The 13,532-nt window shown below is 41.2% G+C and overlaps 3 protein-coding genes across 4 annotated transcripts; 1 reads left to right on the top strand and 2 right to left on the bottom strand.

Annotated features, from left to right (window-relative positions):
* Nucleotides 1–1,940: 1,940 nt before the first annotated feature.
* On the bottom strand, nt 1,941–7,603 carry LOC114869696 (prenylcysteine oxidase-like). Its single transcript, XM_029174119.3, has 7 exons — nt 7,227–7,603; nt 6,496–6,702; nt 6,242–6,416; nt 5,768–5,979; nt 5,226–5,366; nt 4,321–4,732; nt 1,941–4,058 (listed from the first exon to the last, which is right to left on the bottom strand). Exons 1-7 carry the CDS (start codon nt 7,333–7,335, stop codon nt 3,809–3,811), a joined length of 1,506 nt encoding a protein of 501 aa, XP_029029952.1. The 5' UTR covers nt 7,336–7,603; the 3' UTR covers nt 1,941–3,808.
* A 547-nt stretch (nt 7,604–8,150) lies between these two features.
* LOC114869158 (GTPase IMAP family member 8-like) lies at nt 8,151–11,110 on the bottom strand. Of its 2 annotated transcripts, none has more exons than XM_055502055.1 (6): nt 11,047–11,110; nt 10,120–10,672; nt 9,977–10,008; nt 9,781–9,825; nt 9,524–9,565; nt 8,151–9,396 (listed from the first exon to the last, which is right to left on the bottom strand). In XM_055502055.1, the coding sequence occupies exons 1-6, from the start codon at nt 11,069–11,071 to the stop codon at nt 8,759–8,761; spliced, it is 1,335 nt and encodes a 444-aa protein (XP_055358030.1). In that variant the 5' UTR covers nt 11,072–11,110; the 3' UTR covers nt 8,151–8,758. The 2 variants fall into 2 exon arrangements, with proteins under 2 accessions (XP_055358030.1, XP_029028921.1); XM_029173088.3 differs by having other exon boundaries at nt 9,524–9,568.
* Nucleotides 11,111–11,232: 122 nt separating this feature from the next.
* LOC114869162 (GTPase IMAP family member 9-like) lies at nt 11,233–12,349 on the top strand. Its single transcript, XM_029173092.3, has one exon. It carries the CDS (start codon nt 11,320–11,322, stop codon nt 12,124–12,126), a length of 807 nt encoding a protein of 268 aa, XP_029028925.1. The 5' UTR covers nt 11,233–11,319; the 3' UTR covers nt 12,127–12,349.
* Nucleotides 12,350–13,532: the final 1,183 nt, after the last annotated feature.

A 13,532-nucleotide genomic window follows, 5' to 3' on the forward strand; every position in this document is an offset into this window, starting at 1 on the left:
ATTTGACGAGGGATTGTGTCTAAAGAACAAGGCTGAGATAAAATATCGCTGTGTGTCTTTGTGCCTGCGATCAAGCACAATTCATACAACATATTTGGAATATCTCTTTAATCTAGAGAAAGGAGCTAGAGCACTAAGCAATAACAATTATGGACGAAGAAAGAACAAAAGGACACTTTCATGCTGTCAGACAACTATTACCCACTTAACAGCTCCAGTACTGACGCTTCACCTACCTCCTACGCACGCAGGTTGTGACTAAAACGCTGTCTGCCATTCTTTAATATTTTCACTAATACAATATTCAATAGACTGAAAATCCCCCTCCTTTATCTGTAAACTTTAATCCAAGTTAAACTTGTTTCTCCAACTCTACATCCACCTGAAGTACACAATATAACAGAGGCTTCAACATAGCAACACAAGTAAACCAGTAAAGAACAGCAAACACATTAAAAAGTTGCGCCTGTTTAGGTAAACATTTTCATTATGTGTAGCATTGAATGACATCAGAGTAATGCAACCAGCTCTGTCTGATTCCCATAAATGAAGTAACAAAGACAAAGTTTCCATTGAGCTCAGTCCAAAAGAAATTCTCCAGGGACGAGTGCCTGTTCCAAGCAGCGCCTGCCACCATTTCACTGGAAACAGAGACGATGACTCAGTAGCAGTCGTAGCTGCTATCAAGGGTGAAAATATGGGTCAAAGGTGATAGTAAATAATCAAAATGTAATCAATTATTAGAAAACTTGGTTATTAAAGAGAAAGAGTCATTTCTCTGTCTGACTTTCTGGCTGACTCATCTTGTTCTTTCTGTTTCAGTATTATGATGTAAAATACCATGAGCTTTTGCATATGAACTGGCTCAAAAAGCTCTTTGTTTGAACACAAAGTGAATAAATACAGTAAGTTCACTGTGTCTTGAATAGTCAGTCCAGTCACAGCCCCATGAGGCTCAGAGTTGACTGAACAGTCTCCAGGTAAAAACCACACACACATCAAACAACACTGCTGAATGCAGTAGAAGAAATTATGTTAAAAAAACAGGAGTTCAACAAGATGCTGACCATATTAAGAAATAAAAAGGGGGCAGCTTTACTTTAAAACCACCTTGAGGAAGAGTCACATACAACAAAACAACACCCACAAGAGACGGTTTTTAAATAAACGTGAAAGCTAAAAAGCATCAGCATGACTCTTAATTTCTGGTTAAAAAATGAAAAACATGTGTTTGTTGTGGTGCAACTTCTGGGAAATATTCTAGATTTCTAGACTTCTGGGGAATTTAAATTACATCTGCAAATCATTCTGTGTTTTTCCTTTGTATTATTCCAGAATAATATTAAAGGTTTTTACTTGTTACTTAAATGCAGGATGATACATAGCAGACATTATTAGTCCCCAAGGAAAGATGTTTACAGAAAGATAATAAATAGGAATAACACAGTGTTACAATACAACCTTGTGTCCAAAAGCCGGAATATCTAGTTATGTGGAAAACAGGGTTAAATCATCAAACTCGGTTATAAACAATAAAATAAGTGAAATTACTGGTGCTTGGTGAAGCCTCTGGTACAGTCCCCGAAAGGTCCCATTTGATTTCCACAGGGAACATTTTCAGGACTTCTGGATATCACAAAAAAACACTTACAGTTTGAGTTGGGTGAAAGTATCACACAGCTCATCAACGCTGCAGTGCAGGAGATTAAGGCAAAATGAATCATATGTTTGTGTCTTGGGACACTTTGTTGTGAAGCTGCACTGTGACCGTGATCTCGCTACAGGAAATAAAGGAAGAGGCAGCGCTGAGTTGGATTTCATCAGTTCCACTTAAAAAAATTACAAGCTGCATTTTCCACATGTTTTCAAAAACCTTTTCCTTTTCAATTATTAATATATAATATAGAATAGACAATAAAACTAAAACATTCAGTAAAGTGTCCTTTCTCCAGACTGGTGTCTTTATCTTTATTTTTAGAATAACTGTTCAGCAACAACAGTTTTATTATTTACATGAAATATGTTGGAACATGCCTCATTAGAGAACATTTGAGAAATGAACTTTTATGCATGACTATGCATGAAAGTTAATAATGATTATATTAAAAACAGCAGTTTGACCTAATCACAAGGCAACACTCGCTTACTCACATTTCAAAAATAACATTCATCTCATGTTCAGGACAGGATCATGGGGTTTTCAACTGAACTCCAAAACAGACATAACTCAGTCTTACAAAGATCATAAACAGTCAATAGTTTCTTCCCATAACAAAACAAAACAGCACTCCTTGAGCTGAAGAATATCCATCTCTGTTGTCATATTCATGTTCCAGGATTACAGGGATTCTTAAAAAGACAGAAGGGGGTAAAAAAGCATCATCATCACCAGCAGATCAGTCGTTTGCTTTCATGTGGTCCAGCATGAAAGCCGGTTGGCTCCCGTCCCTGAAAAAAACTCTTTTCACTGGATTACGTAACAAAAGCAGCAGGAAGGGAGGGATAAAGAAACAGTCTGATGAAAGAAGCAACAGAGCATAGCACCTGTGGCCACTACCACGAGCTGCTCAATGAGGAAAATACTATTCATTGCAAAAATCCAGGAGATTATGGAGATCTCCTCTGTGCAAACCTCATGTGCACTGACTCCTCACACCTGTAGAAGGCAAAAGCAGAGCTGAAGTTGTTTTCCAATTGTTATTCGAAAGTACAAGAAGTGTAGCTACTGTATTTCATGAAGTTAATGACTGACTAGTATTTATTTACACAGAGAAATGCCAGTGATCTAATTGATGCTAATTCACAGCACCAGAAAGTCAAGAAAAATTGCTCCCCAGAGTCCGTTTCCTCCCCAGTGAGATAAATATCAGCTGGTGTTTTCCTGGGATGCTTCGTTTTATAACCGTTGGCAAAGCTGCCTGCAGCTGAATGTGTGGATGAAACCATTAATTGGGATTAGCAACAAATCTCCAAGCAGCACTGTAGCACATTTCATTTCTCTGCAGTATCAGAGCGAAAAACATGTCATTAATACAATGTACTTTGTAAACTTTGGAGTCTTTAGACAGAACCACATTTGTCTTTAGTGGTTGAGTTTTAAACAACAGATTTGAGAACTGGGTGTATTATACTTCAAACTATAGATATGTATGTATCAACATATGCAAACAAAATGAGGGGTCTCATGAATCACTTACTATTTAACTTCTTATTCACCTAATGCAGACATTTTCTACATCCAAAGCTTTGCAGCAGAAACCACGTACTGAATGCGTAGTCTGCCTACAGTAGAGGTCGTCAAAGAGCCAGTTAGATATGAGGCTGACCTGACAGACACCTGCAGCAGAAGGGTGTTATGCTCTAAGGCTTATTGAATGAAAACTCTGTTTTAAAAATCTGCGCTGCATCAAAACTTTCAATTTCAATGTAACCTTGAGTATTTGGAACTTATTGGACATATATTATGGCCTACGAGTGCAAAGTAGATGAGCCAGAACAAATATAGATAATCCTCGTTCTATATTTAAATACATGCTATTGGACACAGCTAGGTGGGAACAATCAGTAGTACAGCATGTCTGCGGTTTTTTGAGCGACGTCAAGGGAGAAACCCAATGTCCATTGACAACACAGCCTGATTTCTACTGAAGGCTGTCATTTAGCTTTGACATTTCACACGTTGTGCAGCCATACCTTAACCAGATTCAGTCCAATTCTAACCTGGTCTGCTATGGGTCATGTGTGATTTTCCCAGAACAGAAGAAACCCATGAGACACTTGCTGGTGCGTGTCTTGGCTATTGGCGAGGTCATAGCTCAGTCTTGATCCTATGCATGAGGTCCTTCTGGTCCACCATGTCGGTCTGCCTGTTCCACCGGTGGTAGGCCAGCAGGGCGATGTTCTTGGCAGCTACTGAGCTCATCTCCATTGCACTGCCGGCCCACTCGATGCCATTGAGGTAGTAGAGATTCTGGTGCAGCTCCACAGGCGGCAGGCCCTGGCTGCTACCATAATGAGGATAAGCTTTCCATTCTGTCACCTGCACCGAGTAGTATGACCTGAATTTTAAACAAATAGTAAATAAGGGAACTTGTTACCTTTCTCTTTAAATAATTCTTGCACATTATAAAGATTTGCGTGCCTGTGGTTGCATGCAGGTGGAATGGTTCTAAACTGGACATTGAAGGTACATTATAGTTATATAAATATCTCTATGCAAACATCTTCATTACAGCCCATTAAGATTATTGAATGAACAAAAGGAAAAGAACTATCAATCACCTGTGCAAGAGTACACAACATGTGTTGATAACTACTGACCTGAAAAGTGTTTTCAGCTGAGACTTGTCCAAGGGTTGTCGTGAGAACACCTTATAGACTCCAGCCTCTTGTGGCTGCTTACGACGAAAGCCTGCCGAGATGTTGACGGGACAAACACTGGCCACGCTGTTGAAGAAGAGATCAGGCTTCTCAGTTGTTAAGACACTGGCGAAGGGGAACAGGCGAGGGTCCAGGAAGCCAAAGAATGAGGTGTTGAGGTAACCGTGGACAATGGTTGCTACAGTGCTGTGATAGTCTCTGAGGAGCTGGTCAAAGGAAGCTGTAAATCCTTGGAAGTGGACTCCAGGCTCGACACCAGTCTGGAGCGGTGCTGCCAGCACTACAATGTCATACAGCTCTGATTCTGATCCTGCTGCTGAGGTGAAGCTGAGCTGGTACTGGAGTGCCTCCCCTGTAGAACACATACTCTAAATCAGTGCACACACTCTGATGTGACAGACTCCTGCAGTAGGTGGCATAACCCAAAAAATATGCAGGTTCTCTGAAATAACTGGAACACAGACAATAACAGGTACTGTGTTGCATTACATGTAAGTCTGCTTTATTGTGTGCAATGTACTCAGTGTGATAATCAAATGACTGATTTTGGTTGAAAGCTTACTGATATAAATTACTGGTCATATCACAGTATGTTAATGGTGAAATGTGGGTGTTAAATATATTGCATGCATTTAAATCCTTCAAATTAATTACTTCACTTTTAGTACCAAAAACTGTGGAATACTAAGAAAAAATTCAAAACACTGAAAATCAATCTCGGAGAAATGAGACCTATGGACAGGACATTGTTGTTATCACTTAATTAAAAACACAAATGAACAATCCCTATGAAAGACAGTTATAATTAACTGATAGCTCAATGTGGTTCAGTTGAGGTTAAGTACCAGACTGAATGGGAGTGATGGCGTTGACTTGTGCTCGCAGCAGGTTAGCATTGGCCATCTTCAGCAGGCCAGAACACACCAGCTTGTTTCCTCCTTCCACCGCCCACAGGTTGTTCTGGGCACCAGCTAAAGAAACAGCGCCTGAAACACACACACACACACGCACGCACGCACGCGCGCGCACACGCACACACACACACACACACACACACACACACACACACACACACACACACACACACACACACACACACACACACACACACACACACACACACGTGCATTTATAATATACAGTGCCAAGTGCTGTAAACCAATTATCAGCTGCCCACACACTTTACTGTTCTCTCAATCCCACAGGCCACCCCCGACACCTTCCTTTCCACCCTTCTGTTCTTTTTATTCATGCTAGGCATGTTTTCTTTTCCTTCCTTTCTTCTCTCCTGACCTAAATCAGTACAGAGTAGATATGTACTGGCACTAAATTCAGCCCTGCAGCTTTACACATCTCCCTCCTCTGCTCCGCTCTGTATTTATCTGACCTATGAAGGCAGGGATGCTGACGTTCTGTCCATAGTTGACCCTCATGACCGGTGCAATGACCTCATCGATGAAGCGCTGCGACACACCCAGCTCCAGCAGGGAATCAGAGAGCGGCCTCCGGGTCATGTTGATAAACCCACTCCCCCCGAGAGAGTCCAGCAGCTCCTCCACCGAGCTGAAGGCATATCCATGAGCCTGGTACTTGTATATCCTTTATTATTCATGCACGCGCACGCACACACACACACGCACACGTGCACACGCACGCGCACGCACGCACACGCACACGCGCACACGCACACACACACACACACACAAGATGAGAAGCTAATCAGTAATTCTGGAAGCAGCATTTGTAAACATTCAGTTCCACATGCTGAAAGTAAGCAATAAATAGCTGATTGTGTGCTGTACTCACTAAAATCCACTAAATGGCAGTATTGTGCATTCATTCTATACCTATTCAAATTTACCTCATGAATTTCTCCATAATTTCTTCCACCCACATCTGCAGGCGTATGAAGCTGATGCCGTAGCGCCACCACAGCCGAAACAGGTCCAGCAGATACCAGTCTGTCTCCTCCAGAATCACCTCCTCACCATTAAACACCGCTGTCTTTCCAGCCACACTGCGGCGATACTTCAAACCTAAGGGGGGCACACAAAGATGTACAACAGTGATGACTTGTTCATTTGGACAGACACACACATGTGTATGTCAACCTACCGAGCTGTTTGACAAACTCCTGCATATGGAGGTTGAGGGAGTGGATGATGGATCCTCCAGATTCATAGTCGTTGTGGTTGACGGTCACGGTGGCAAGGCGACCTCCGACCTCGCCCTTCTCAAACACGTCCACTTGAACCTCTGGGCCGAAATGCTGCCTCAGGAAGTGGGCCGTGGCACTGCCTCCGATGCCTGCCCCAACCACCGCTGTTACACATGACATCAAGGGTTACTGTGTATTCTGATGTTCAGCTATGGTGATATATTTGCAAACAGAAGGACGATGTACATTAATGCTTTTTTTGATTGACAACAAAGAAGATTGCAGAAATATTTCATTATAATCTGAACAGGTGGACACGTTTCTGGTGAGGTTTACAATGATAACGTGTGGTTTTAAGCATGTGATTTTTCTAAATATTTACATACAATATTGAATAGGAATTGAGGCAAAACTATGAATATAAAACTAAATAGAATACAATAACGCCATGTTATTGTGTTTAGTGTGGTTACGTTAACATAATGCAAAGATAGTTCAGAAACATGCATATAACTAATTATGTGGAAAATAATTGTGTTCTTATCACTTGCACGGTGATAAATAATGGACCCAAGCTAAAGATTATTAGCGCTCAATGAGACTAGCTTAACGCTGTGACAGCAAGCTAACATTAGCATCACTGCGCTAAACTTAACGACTGACTATGTTGTTTCAAAGCTGTATTTACCGATCTTAGCAGGAGGGGAACCGTCGACGTGAGGGGGTCCCTCCGCGTCTCCCACAGCGGAGCAGACGGACAGCACGACGGAGAGCAGCGGCAGCACGGAGCCTCCCATGACGGCAGCGGAGCAGAGCTGCACGCGAGCGGAGGAGACGTCCGTTAGCCTACCGCAGTGGTTAGCTTCTCTCCTCTTCCGTTTACAGCGTGTCAAAATGAGCTGTATGAAAGACGGTGGCTCTGCTGCTGTAAATCACTAAGGATGTTACCACAGGAGAATTTACAAAGTATAATAAACTAAAGTTATTTTAGAAACGGCGATGATTGTGCAGCTCAATTCATCGCGTCTACGTCCTGCATCATCACGTGACCAAGCACGCTGGCCCGTTTCGACCAATCACAGATGAGACAGTTCTATTCTATTCAGAACACTACTCTGGTTAGTACAGGGCTATTTCAGGGCTAAGAGGTGACATTACACACAGACCTTAAGCGTTCTATGGTACATCTCTAAGCAACGTAACCCCCAGCAATAACACACTCTCTCGACTAGTGCTCCATTCCAAGATGCTCTGTTACTTAGGCCATGTCTCTACCACACCACAACATTCCTATCAATGATGGGTTTATTTTCATGGTTTTCTCATCTATGTGTAGACATCTAGTGTTGTCTGAGCTGCTTCATAGTCAACTGTGGAAGTCATATTTGTGTATGAACAGCAAGTAGCCTGGTGTTTAACTGGATGGATCAGAGTTTAAAAACATGCTTTTACATTCACTAGCAGCAAGACAACAAAAAAACATTGTTACAGACTGGTCTTGGTTGTTCATCTGTTGCCTTGAGCTTCACAAATGTCAGCAAAACCCTTATTCTCTCCTGAAATTGACACGTGACACTTGGGACCAGAGAAAACGAAAAAACGAGTCATCAACGAGTGTTTTCCCATCTTTTAATCTGTATGTAAATGTATGATTTAGGTTTCCATATAATGTGTGTTCATGCTCGAAAGCCAAACATGTTGATCTCACGATTAAAATGTAAACTAATCATAAACTAGTGTTAAACAGGGAAACACACATAAAGGTACTTAACATTAACTTTATGTTATCGTAATAACAGAGAGTTGGATGGCACATTTCATACTTGGCGGGACTTGGATAAGAACATTTGTGACTGTAAACAAGAGTTTTGTACAGACTACTGTAGGTTATTGAGATTGGAAGTTGGATTCGCCCCTTGATGAAGGAGATGACGAGCCATTCTAGGACCCGGATACAGTTCCACTGAGGAGGAAGCCTTTTTCCATCAGGACCCCACTGTGGTAGGACCTACACAGCCCACCTCAATTGACTTGACTTTTAAAAGGTGCACCTGACTGACTGATATTTGACTGACCGCAACCTAAAAGACAAGCACACAGAGTCCAAACTGAAAAAAGATTTCATAATCATTTTAATGACTGCAACTGGTTGCAGTCATAGAATTTCTGGATAAGTTGTATTATTTCTATTTGTTTTCATCATCAGTCACCACAGAGAAGTTAAAATAAACACATAAAATGCGATCTTCTCTCTGTAAGTTCTGGTAAAAATACATCAATGTCTGGAAATTTCTTGATCAGCTCCAAGACTTGTCTCGGGTCCTTGGAGGTGTTGTTGAACACATGGTAGCGATTTCCACAGGCTTCCACGAGATGTTTGAGGGGACGCCGATCGTCTATAAATTTCTCGATTTTGCCCCTGAAACCGTCACCGTGGGTCAGCAGGACAACGGTTTTCTGCCTGATGCCGAGGCTGAGCTTGTCCTCCAGTTTCTCTAATATCCCGACCTCTTGGTCTGTGAAGCGGCCCAGTTGAAGCACGATTAGCACCATACTCTGCCTGAGCTCACAGTACTTCCTACACTCGTCTGTCTGTGCTTTAGATTCACTGAGGTGTTCATTAAAGAAGTCTGGAGTATCCACCACTGTCACCCTCTTCTTGTGAAACGTTATAGTTTTGGCCTCGCACTTGGTGGTGACCGGCACCGAGCTGAGTTCCGATTTGAACAGTTGACTTGAATCCCGTAAAAGGTTCGCTGCAGCCAGGATGGTGTTTGCTGACGCACTCTTTCCCGTCCCAGTTAGTCCCAGCAGAACAATGTTAAATTGATTGTTTGCTTCTGCAGATGCCCTGGAACCTAAAAGATAAAGTTAAAGCCATTATCTAAAACTCTTCTACTTTCTAAATTTGCATAATACTTTCTCAAAGACACATGTGTCTCAGTGTCATGTTAGTACGTTTGTCTTTTTTTTTGTCTTTAGTACCTCTGAATGACCATCGGACACTGCGCCTCGTCCGGGTATTAGCTTCTGGGAACAAGCATATTTTCACAAATACAGAATCAGAAATTCTGACTGTACACACTGAAACAAGTAAAGTATTGCAGTGTCCTGGGTGTGTCAGGTGGACAAACAGCTGATTGAAATATCCCAGATCATTCCTCTGAGTGTAATAAGTACCACTGCGGAGTACATGGCACGGTTTCTCTTTACAAACACAACATGACATACAGAGATGGTACCTGTTAATGTACGTTGGGAGCTGGATGAGGTCTGAGGGTTGGTTCCTGTGAACACACACACACACACACACACACACACACACACACACACACACACACACACACACACACACACACACACACACACACACACACACACTTTAGGCTCTTGTTAGTTTTAGGTTAAGATGAATCAGTAAGTACATCCAGCCCTTACTTTGATTTTCTTGGTGATGCAGAGGTGAACATCTAAGGATTAAACAGTAAGTCAACACCAACAAAACCAGACACAGAGAAGCCATCACTGTCACTTTGCATCATGGAAATGGATTTTATAATTGATGACCACAGATTTCTCACCTTCTCTTGTCCAAGGTGGACTTTCTTTTTAGCACAACATCTTCACTGTAGTTGTTGAAGTTATACTGGAATGACCATTGACCTGAACACCACCCACTACAGACGCTGTAGTTCAGTTTGTCAGACATGGATTTCAGATGGATTCTAAAACGTTTCTTCAAATGATGAGGTGATTTAAGGACGTCTGTGGTTGGCAACAAGACGACCAGGTTGGCTGTAATGTTTTCTCCAAAGATGTATTGAAGTTTGTTGATTTGATCTATCACCTCTTTGTCTTGGCTGTTTTTAGAGTCTACAGCCAATATAACCAGGTTTGGCCCAGGATAAGAAAGAGCCATGCAGTCAATAATGTGCTGATCTGGGAACCGGGAATCTTCATCAAAGAAGTCAGGAGTATTAATTATTTTGACGGTGCTACTCTCTCCTGTCACACAGCAATCAGACATGTGACTAAACGCATTCTTGAGGATTTTATTTCCAATGGTATTTCTAAATTCAGCACTTTTTCCAAACAGAGTGATGACGAGCCTGTTGTCATGGTGAACTTTATATCCTGTAAAAAAAATTATAGATTTCTGCTGTAAACTCAGTGATCATATCATGTTGTGAATAGTTGTTGGTCAGAGCCAAGTGAAGCGCTATGTAACTACTTCAACCATCTTTATCCCTTTAGAAGGTAGGACATTATTATTCAAATGCATCTGTCGTCAGCTCCACCCTGACACAGCTCCACCCACTGAAAAGCAAACGTTGGATTTGCCACATAAAAACAACAGCCGTATTTTATACAACTTCCATTTTTTCACAGACTTTCTGATGTATATTATAATTATATATTATATATTATATATATATTGTATTAAGAATGCAGAAGATGTGGATGTACAGTGAGCCCTGACCAGCGGTAATGAAATGTAAGTCACTTACGCGATGCAGACGATTTATGACTCATCTTATCAGCTGCTTGACAGAGAACAGGTCTGAGCAGAGTCTCTGGAGCAGTGTGAAAGCAGCCAGACGGACTTGACTCTTATAAGCTTCCTGAAAGCCTGGATCCACCCTGTGGGAGGATCCAACACTGAAACTTGCCTCTACATCAGACGCTTCTCTTTCTGTTCACTCACTAGCGATGAGCAACAACAGCTCAGTGCTTGAGGGTGAAGTCTCGGCGTTTATTAAAGCTCACTCCAGTTTTTTGACATGTTTTCATCTATTTTTAAGAAAACCAGTCTGCCTGAAGGTCCTCCTCTGAGGATTGTGCTGATCGGGAAGACTGGTGTGGGGAAGAGTGCCGTTGGTAACACCATCTTAGGCAAAAGATTATTTGAGTCCAACGTGAGTTCAGAGTCAGTGACAGAAACCTGTCAGCGAGAACGAGCTCACTGCTCCAGACCCATCTATGTGGTCGACACACCCGGGATCCTAGACACAACTAAGAGTGCAGAGACCATAAGAAATGAGATTGCAAAGTGCATCCAGATGTCGTCTCCTGGTCCCCACGTCTTCCTGCTGGTCCTTCAGATCGGAAGGTTTACCAAAGAAGAAGAAAACTGCGTCCAAGCCCTGGAGAAGCTCTTTGGACCCCGAGCCTCAAATCACATGATTGTTCTCTTCACTCATGGGGACAAACTCGTTCAGCGGGACATATCTATACAGGTGTATTTACGGAACAGTCACCCGAAGCTTCAAGAGCTCCTGAGTCGGTGCGGGAACCGCTTCCACGTCTTCAACAACAAGAACTACAAAAACAGAACTCAGGTGATTGAACTCATCAAGAAGGTGGATGAAATAGTGGCTGCAAACGGAGGAGCATTCTACACAGACGAAATGTTCGAAGAAGCACAGAAAAGTCAGCAGGAGCAGAAGAAGACAGACGTGGACAAGGAGGCTGTTTTCAGCTCGTACTTTATGGCTCAGCTGCTCCAAAAAGTCATCATATTTCAGATCGTTCTGGTTGAAACACAGAGCAGCACACACCACAATCTAATCAAGTCTGAATTTAAATGATTTCACAACAACAAACAGAAAACTTTACAACATAACATATACTGTATCTAACATAATTCCTCAATTTTTATAACCTTCCTTTTTATTATGTCACTAATAAAGTGGTTCTAGTTTGTATGATTTTAAGATGCTGCAGCTTTGTTCATTAAAGACATTATTTAACTTTGTTGTATCTCTGTATGTAAAATATTTCATTCAATAAATTCAAATGCTTGTAAGTAAATCCTTGTTGTTATATATTATATAAACTATGCCTCTCTCAAATAAACTCCCTTTCAAGACCCTTGCAAGGCACCTAAAATCATTATACATCAGTATTTATTTTTTGGATTTTTTTGTACTTTTGTATCACTTGTACTTTAGAACTATCCAATACTATTAAGCATTTATCCATTTTCAGGATTTTAACCCCATAAATTTCAGGTTTCCTATTTAAAATATTGCCTTTCTTTAGGAAAACTACACATTGAATAGTAGGTGGATGTGGTTTTGGTGGTGATTAGAGTCTTGGATATGTCAAAGATTAACAACAAAATCAGATTGATTGCAATATAAGAATAAGAATAAAAAACACTTTCATGGTTCCACAGCATAGGCACAGTAAAGTAAAGCAACAAATCAAATTTGGTTAAGTTGGCACAATACAACACTGTACAGGTGGTTGGAGTAGAGTAATAGAGTTACTGTTTATTGTATAAACATAATACAAATATTGTACAGTTTTGGACAAATATTGCACAGAGTAGATGTCTACATGATCACTGATGGTTAATTTTTATGTAGAGCCAGATACTCCCTCTGGAGACCCTCATTGTCCAAAACGCTCTATAGACCTTAATGTAAACCACATTTATTAATCTCCCTGCAGTTTCACTATAAAACAAGAATTCCGTAATGTCAGCATTTCATTTTGAAGAAAAGTTATTATATTTGTGTGTGTGTGTGTGTGTGTGTGTGTGTGTGTGTGTGTGTGTGTGTGTGTGTGTGTGTGTGTGTGTGTGTGTGAGAGAGAGACAGAGAGAAAGAGAAAGACAGAGCAGTAAGGATGAAGTGATACTTTGCTGAAAAGCAAGTTGGTTGTGTTGTAAAAATTGTAAAGTGTGTATTGTACACATAGCATTACTCCTTTAGTTTACAGACAAACCTTCGGACAATGCTTAACATTTTTAAAAAAGGGTTACATTGTGCAGCCTTTTATTTTGGACCAAAGCAGACAGTTGTTAGAAATCCACAGATTTTTTTATTTAGCCCAAACCTTATTTTTTCCCCTCATCTGCCGTTAGTGGCTGGAAAAACAAGATTAATTACTGAATTAGTATTTGAATTGCTGTGAGCCAGACTAATGCAAAAGCTAACATTAGCAACGTAAGCTAATGCTCCTCCCGACAGTTCACAACACGACATAA

The sequence above is a fragment of the Betta splendens genome, chromosome 14 (assembly GCF_900634795.4).
Source record: "Betta splendens chromosome 14, fBetSpl5.4, whole genome shotgun sequence".
NCBI lineage: Eukaryota > Metazoa > Chordata > Actinopteri > Anabantiformes > Osphronemidae > Betta > Betta splendens.

Excerpts from the sequence above, each read along its gene's own strand:
- LOC114869696 (XM_029174119.3), bottom strand. The coding sequence starts at position 7,335 with ATGGGAGGCTCCGTGCTGCCGCTGCTCTCCGTCGTGCTGTCCGTCTGC. Across the intron at positions 5,367-5,767 it reads CAGCATCCCTGCCTTCATAG|GCGCTGTTTCTTTAGCTGGT; the intron begins GTCAGATAAATA and ends TGTGTGTTTCAG. Across the intron at positions 4,733-5,225 it reads CATCACTCCCATTCAGTCTG|GGGAGGCACTCCAGTACCAG; the intron begins GTACTTAACCTC and ends TGTGTTCTACAG.
- LOC114869158 (XM_029173088.3), bottom strand. The coding sequence starts at position 11,071 with ATGAGTCATAAATCGTCTGCATCGC. Across the intron at positions 10,673-11,046 it reads TCATAAATCGTCTGCATCGC|GATATAAAGTTCACCATGAC; the intron begins GTAAGTGACTTA and ends TTTTTTTTACAG. Across the intron at positions 10,009-10,119 it reads TCCACCTTGGACAAGAGAAG|ATGTTCACCTCTGCATCACC; the intron begins GTGAGAAATCTG and ends TTTAATCCTTAG.
- LOC114869162 (XM_029173092.3), top strand. The coding sequence starts at position 11,320 with ATGTTTTCATCTATTTTTAAGAAAACCAGTCTGCCTGAAGGTCCTCCT.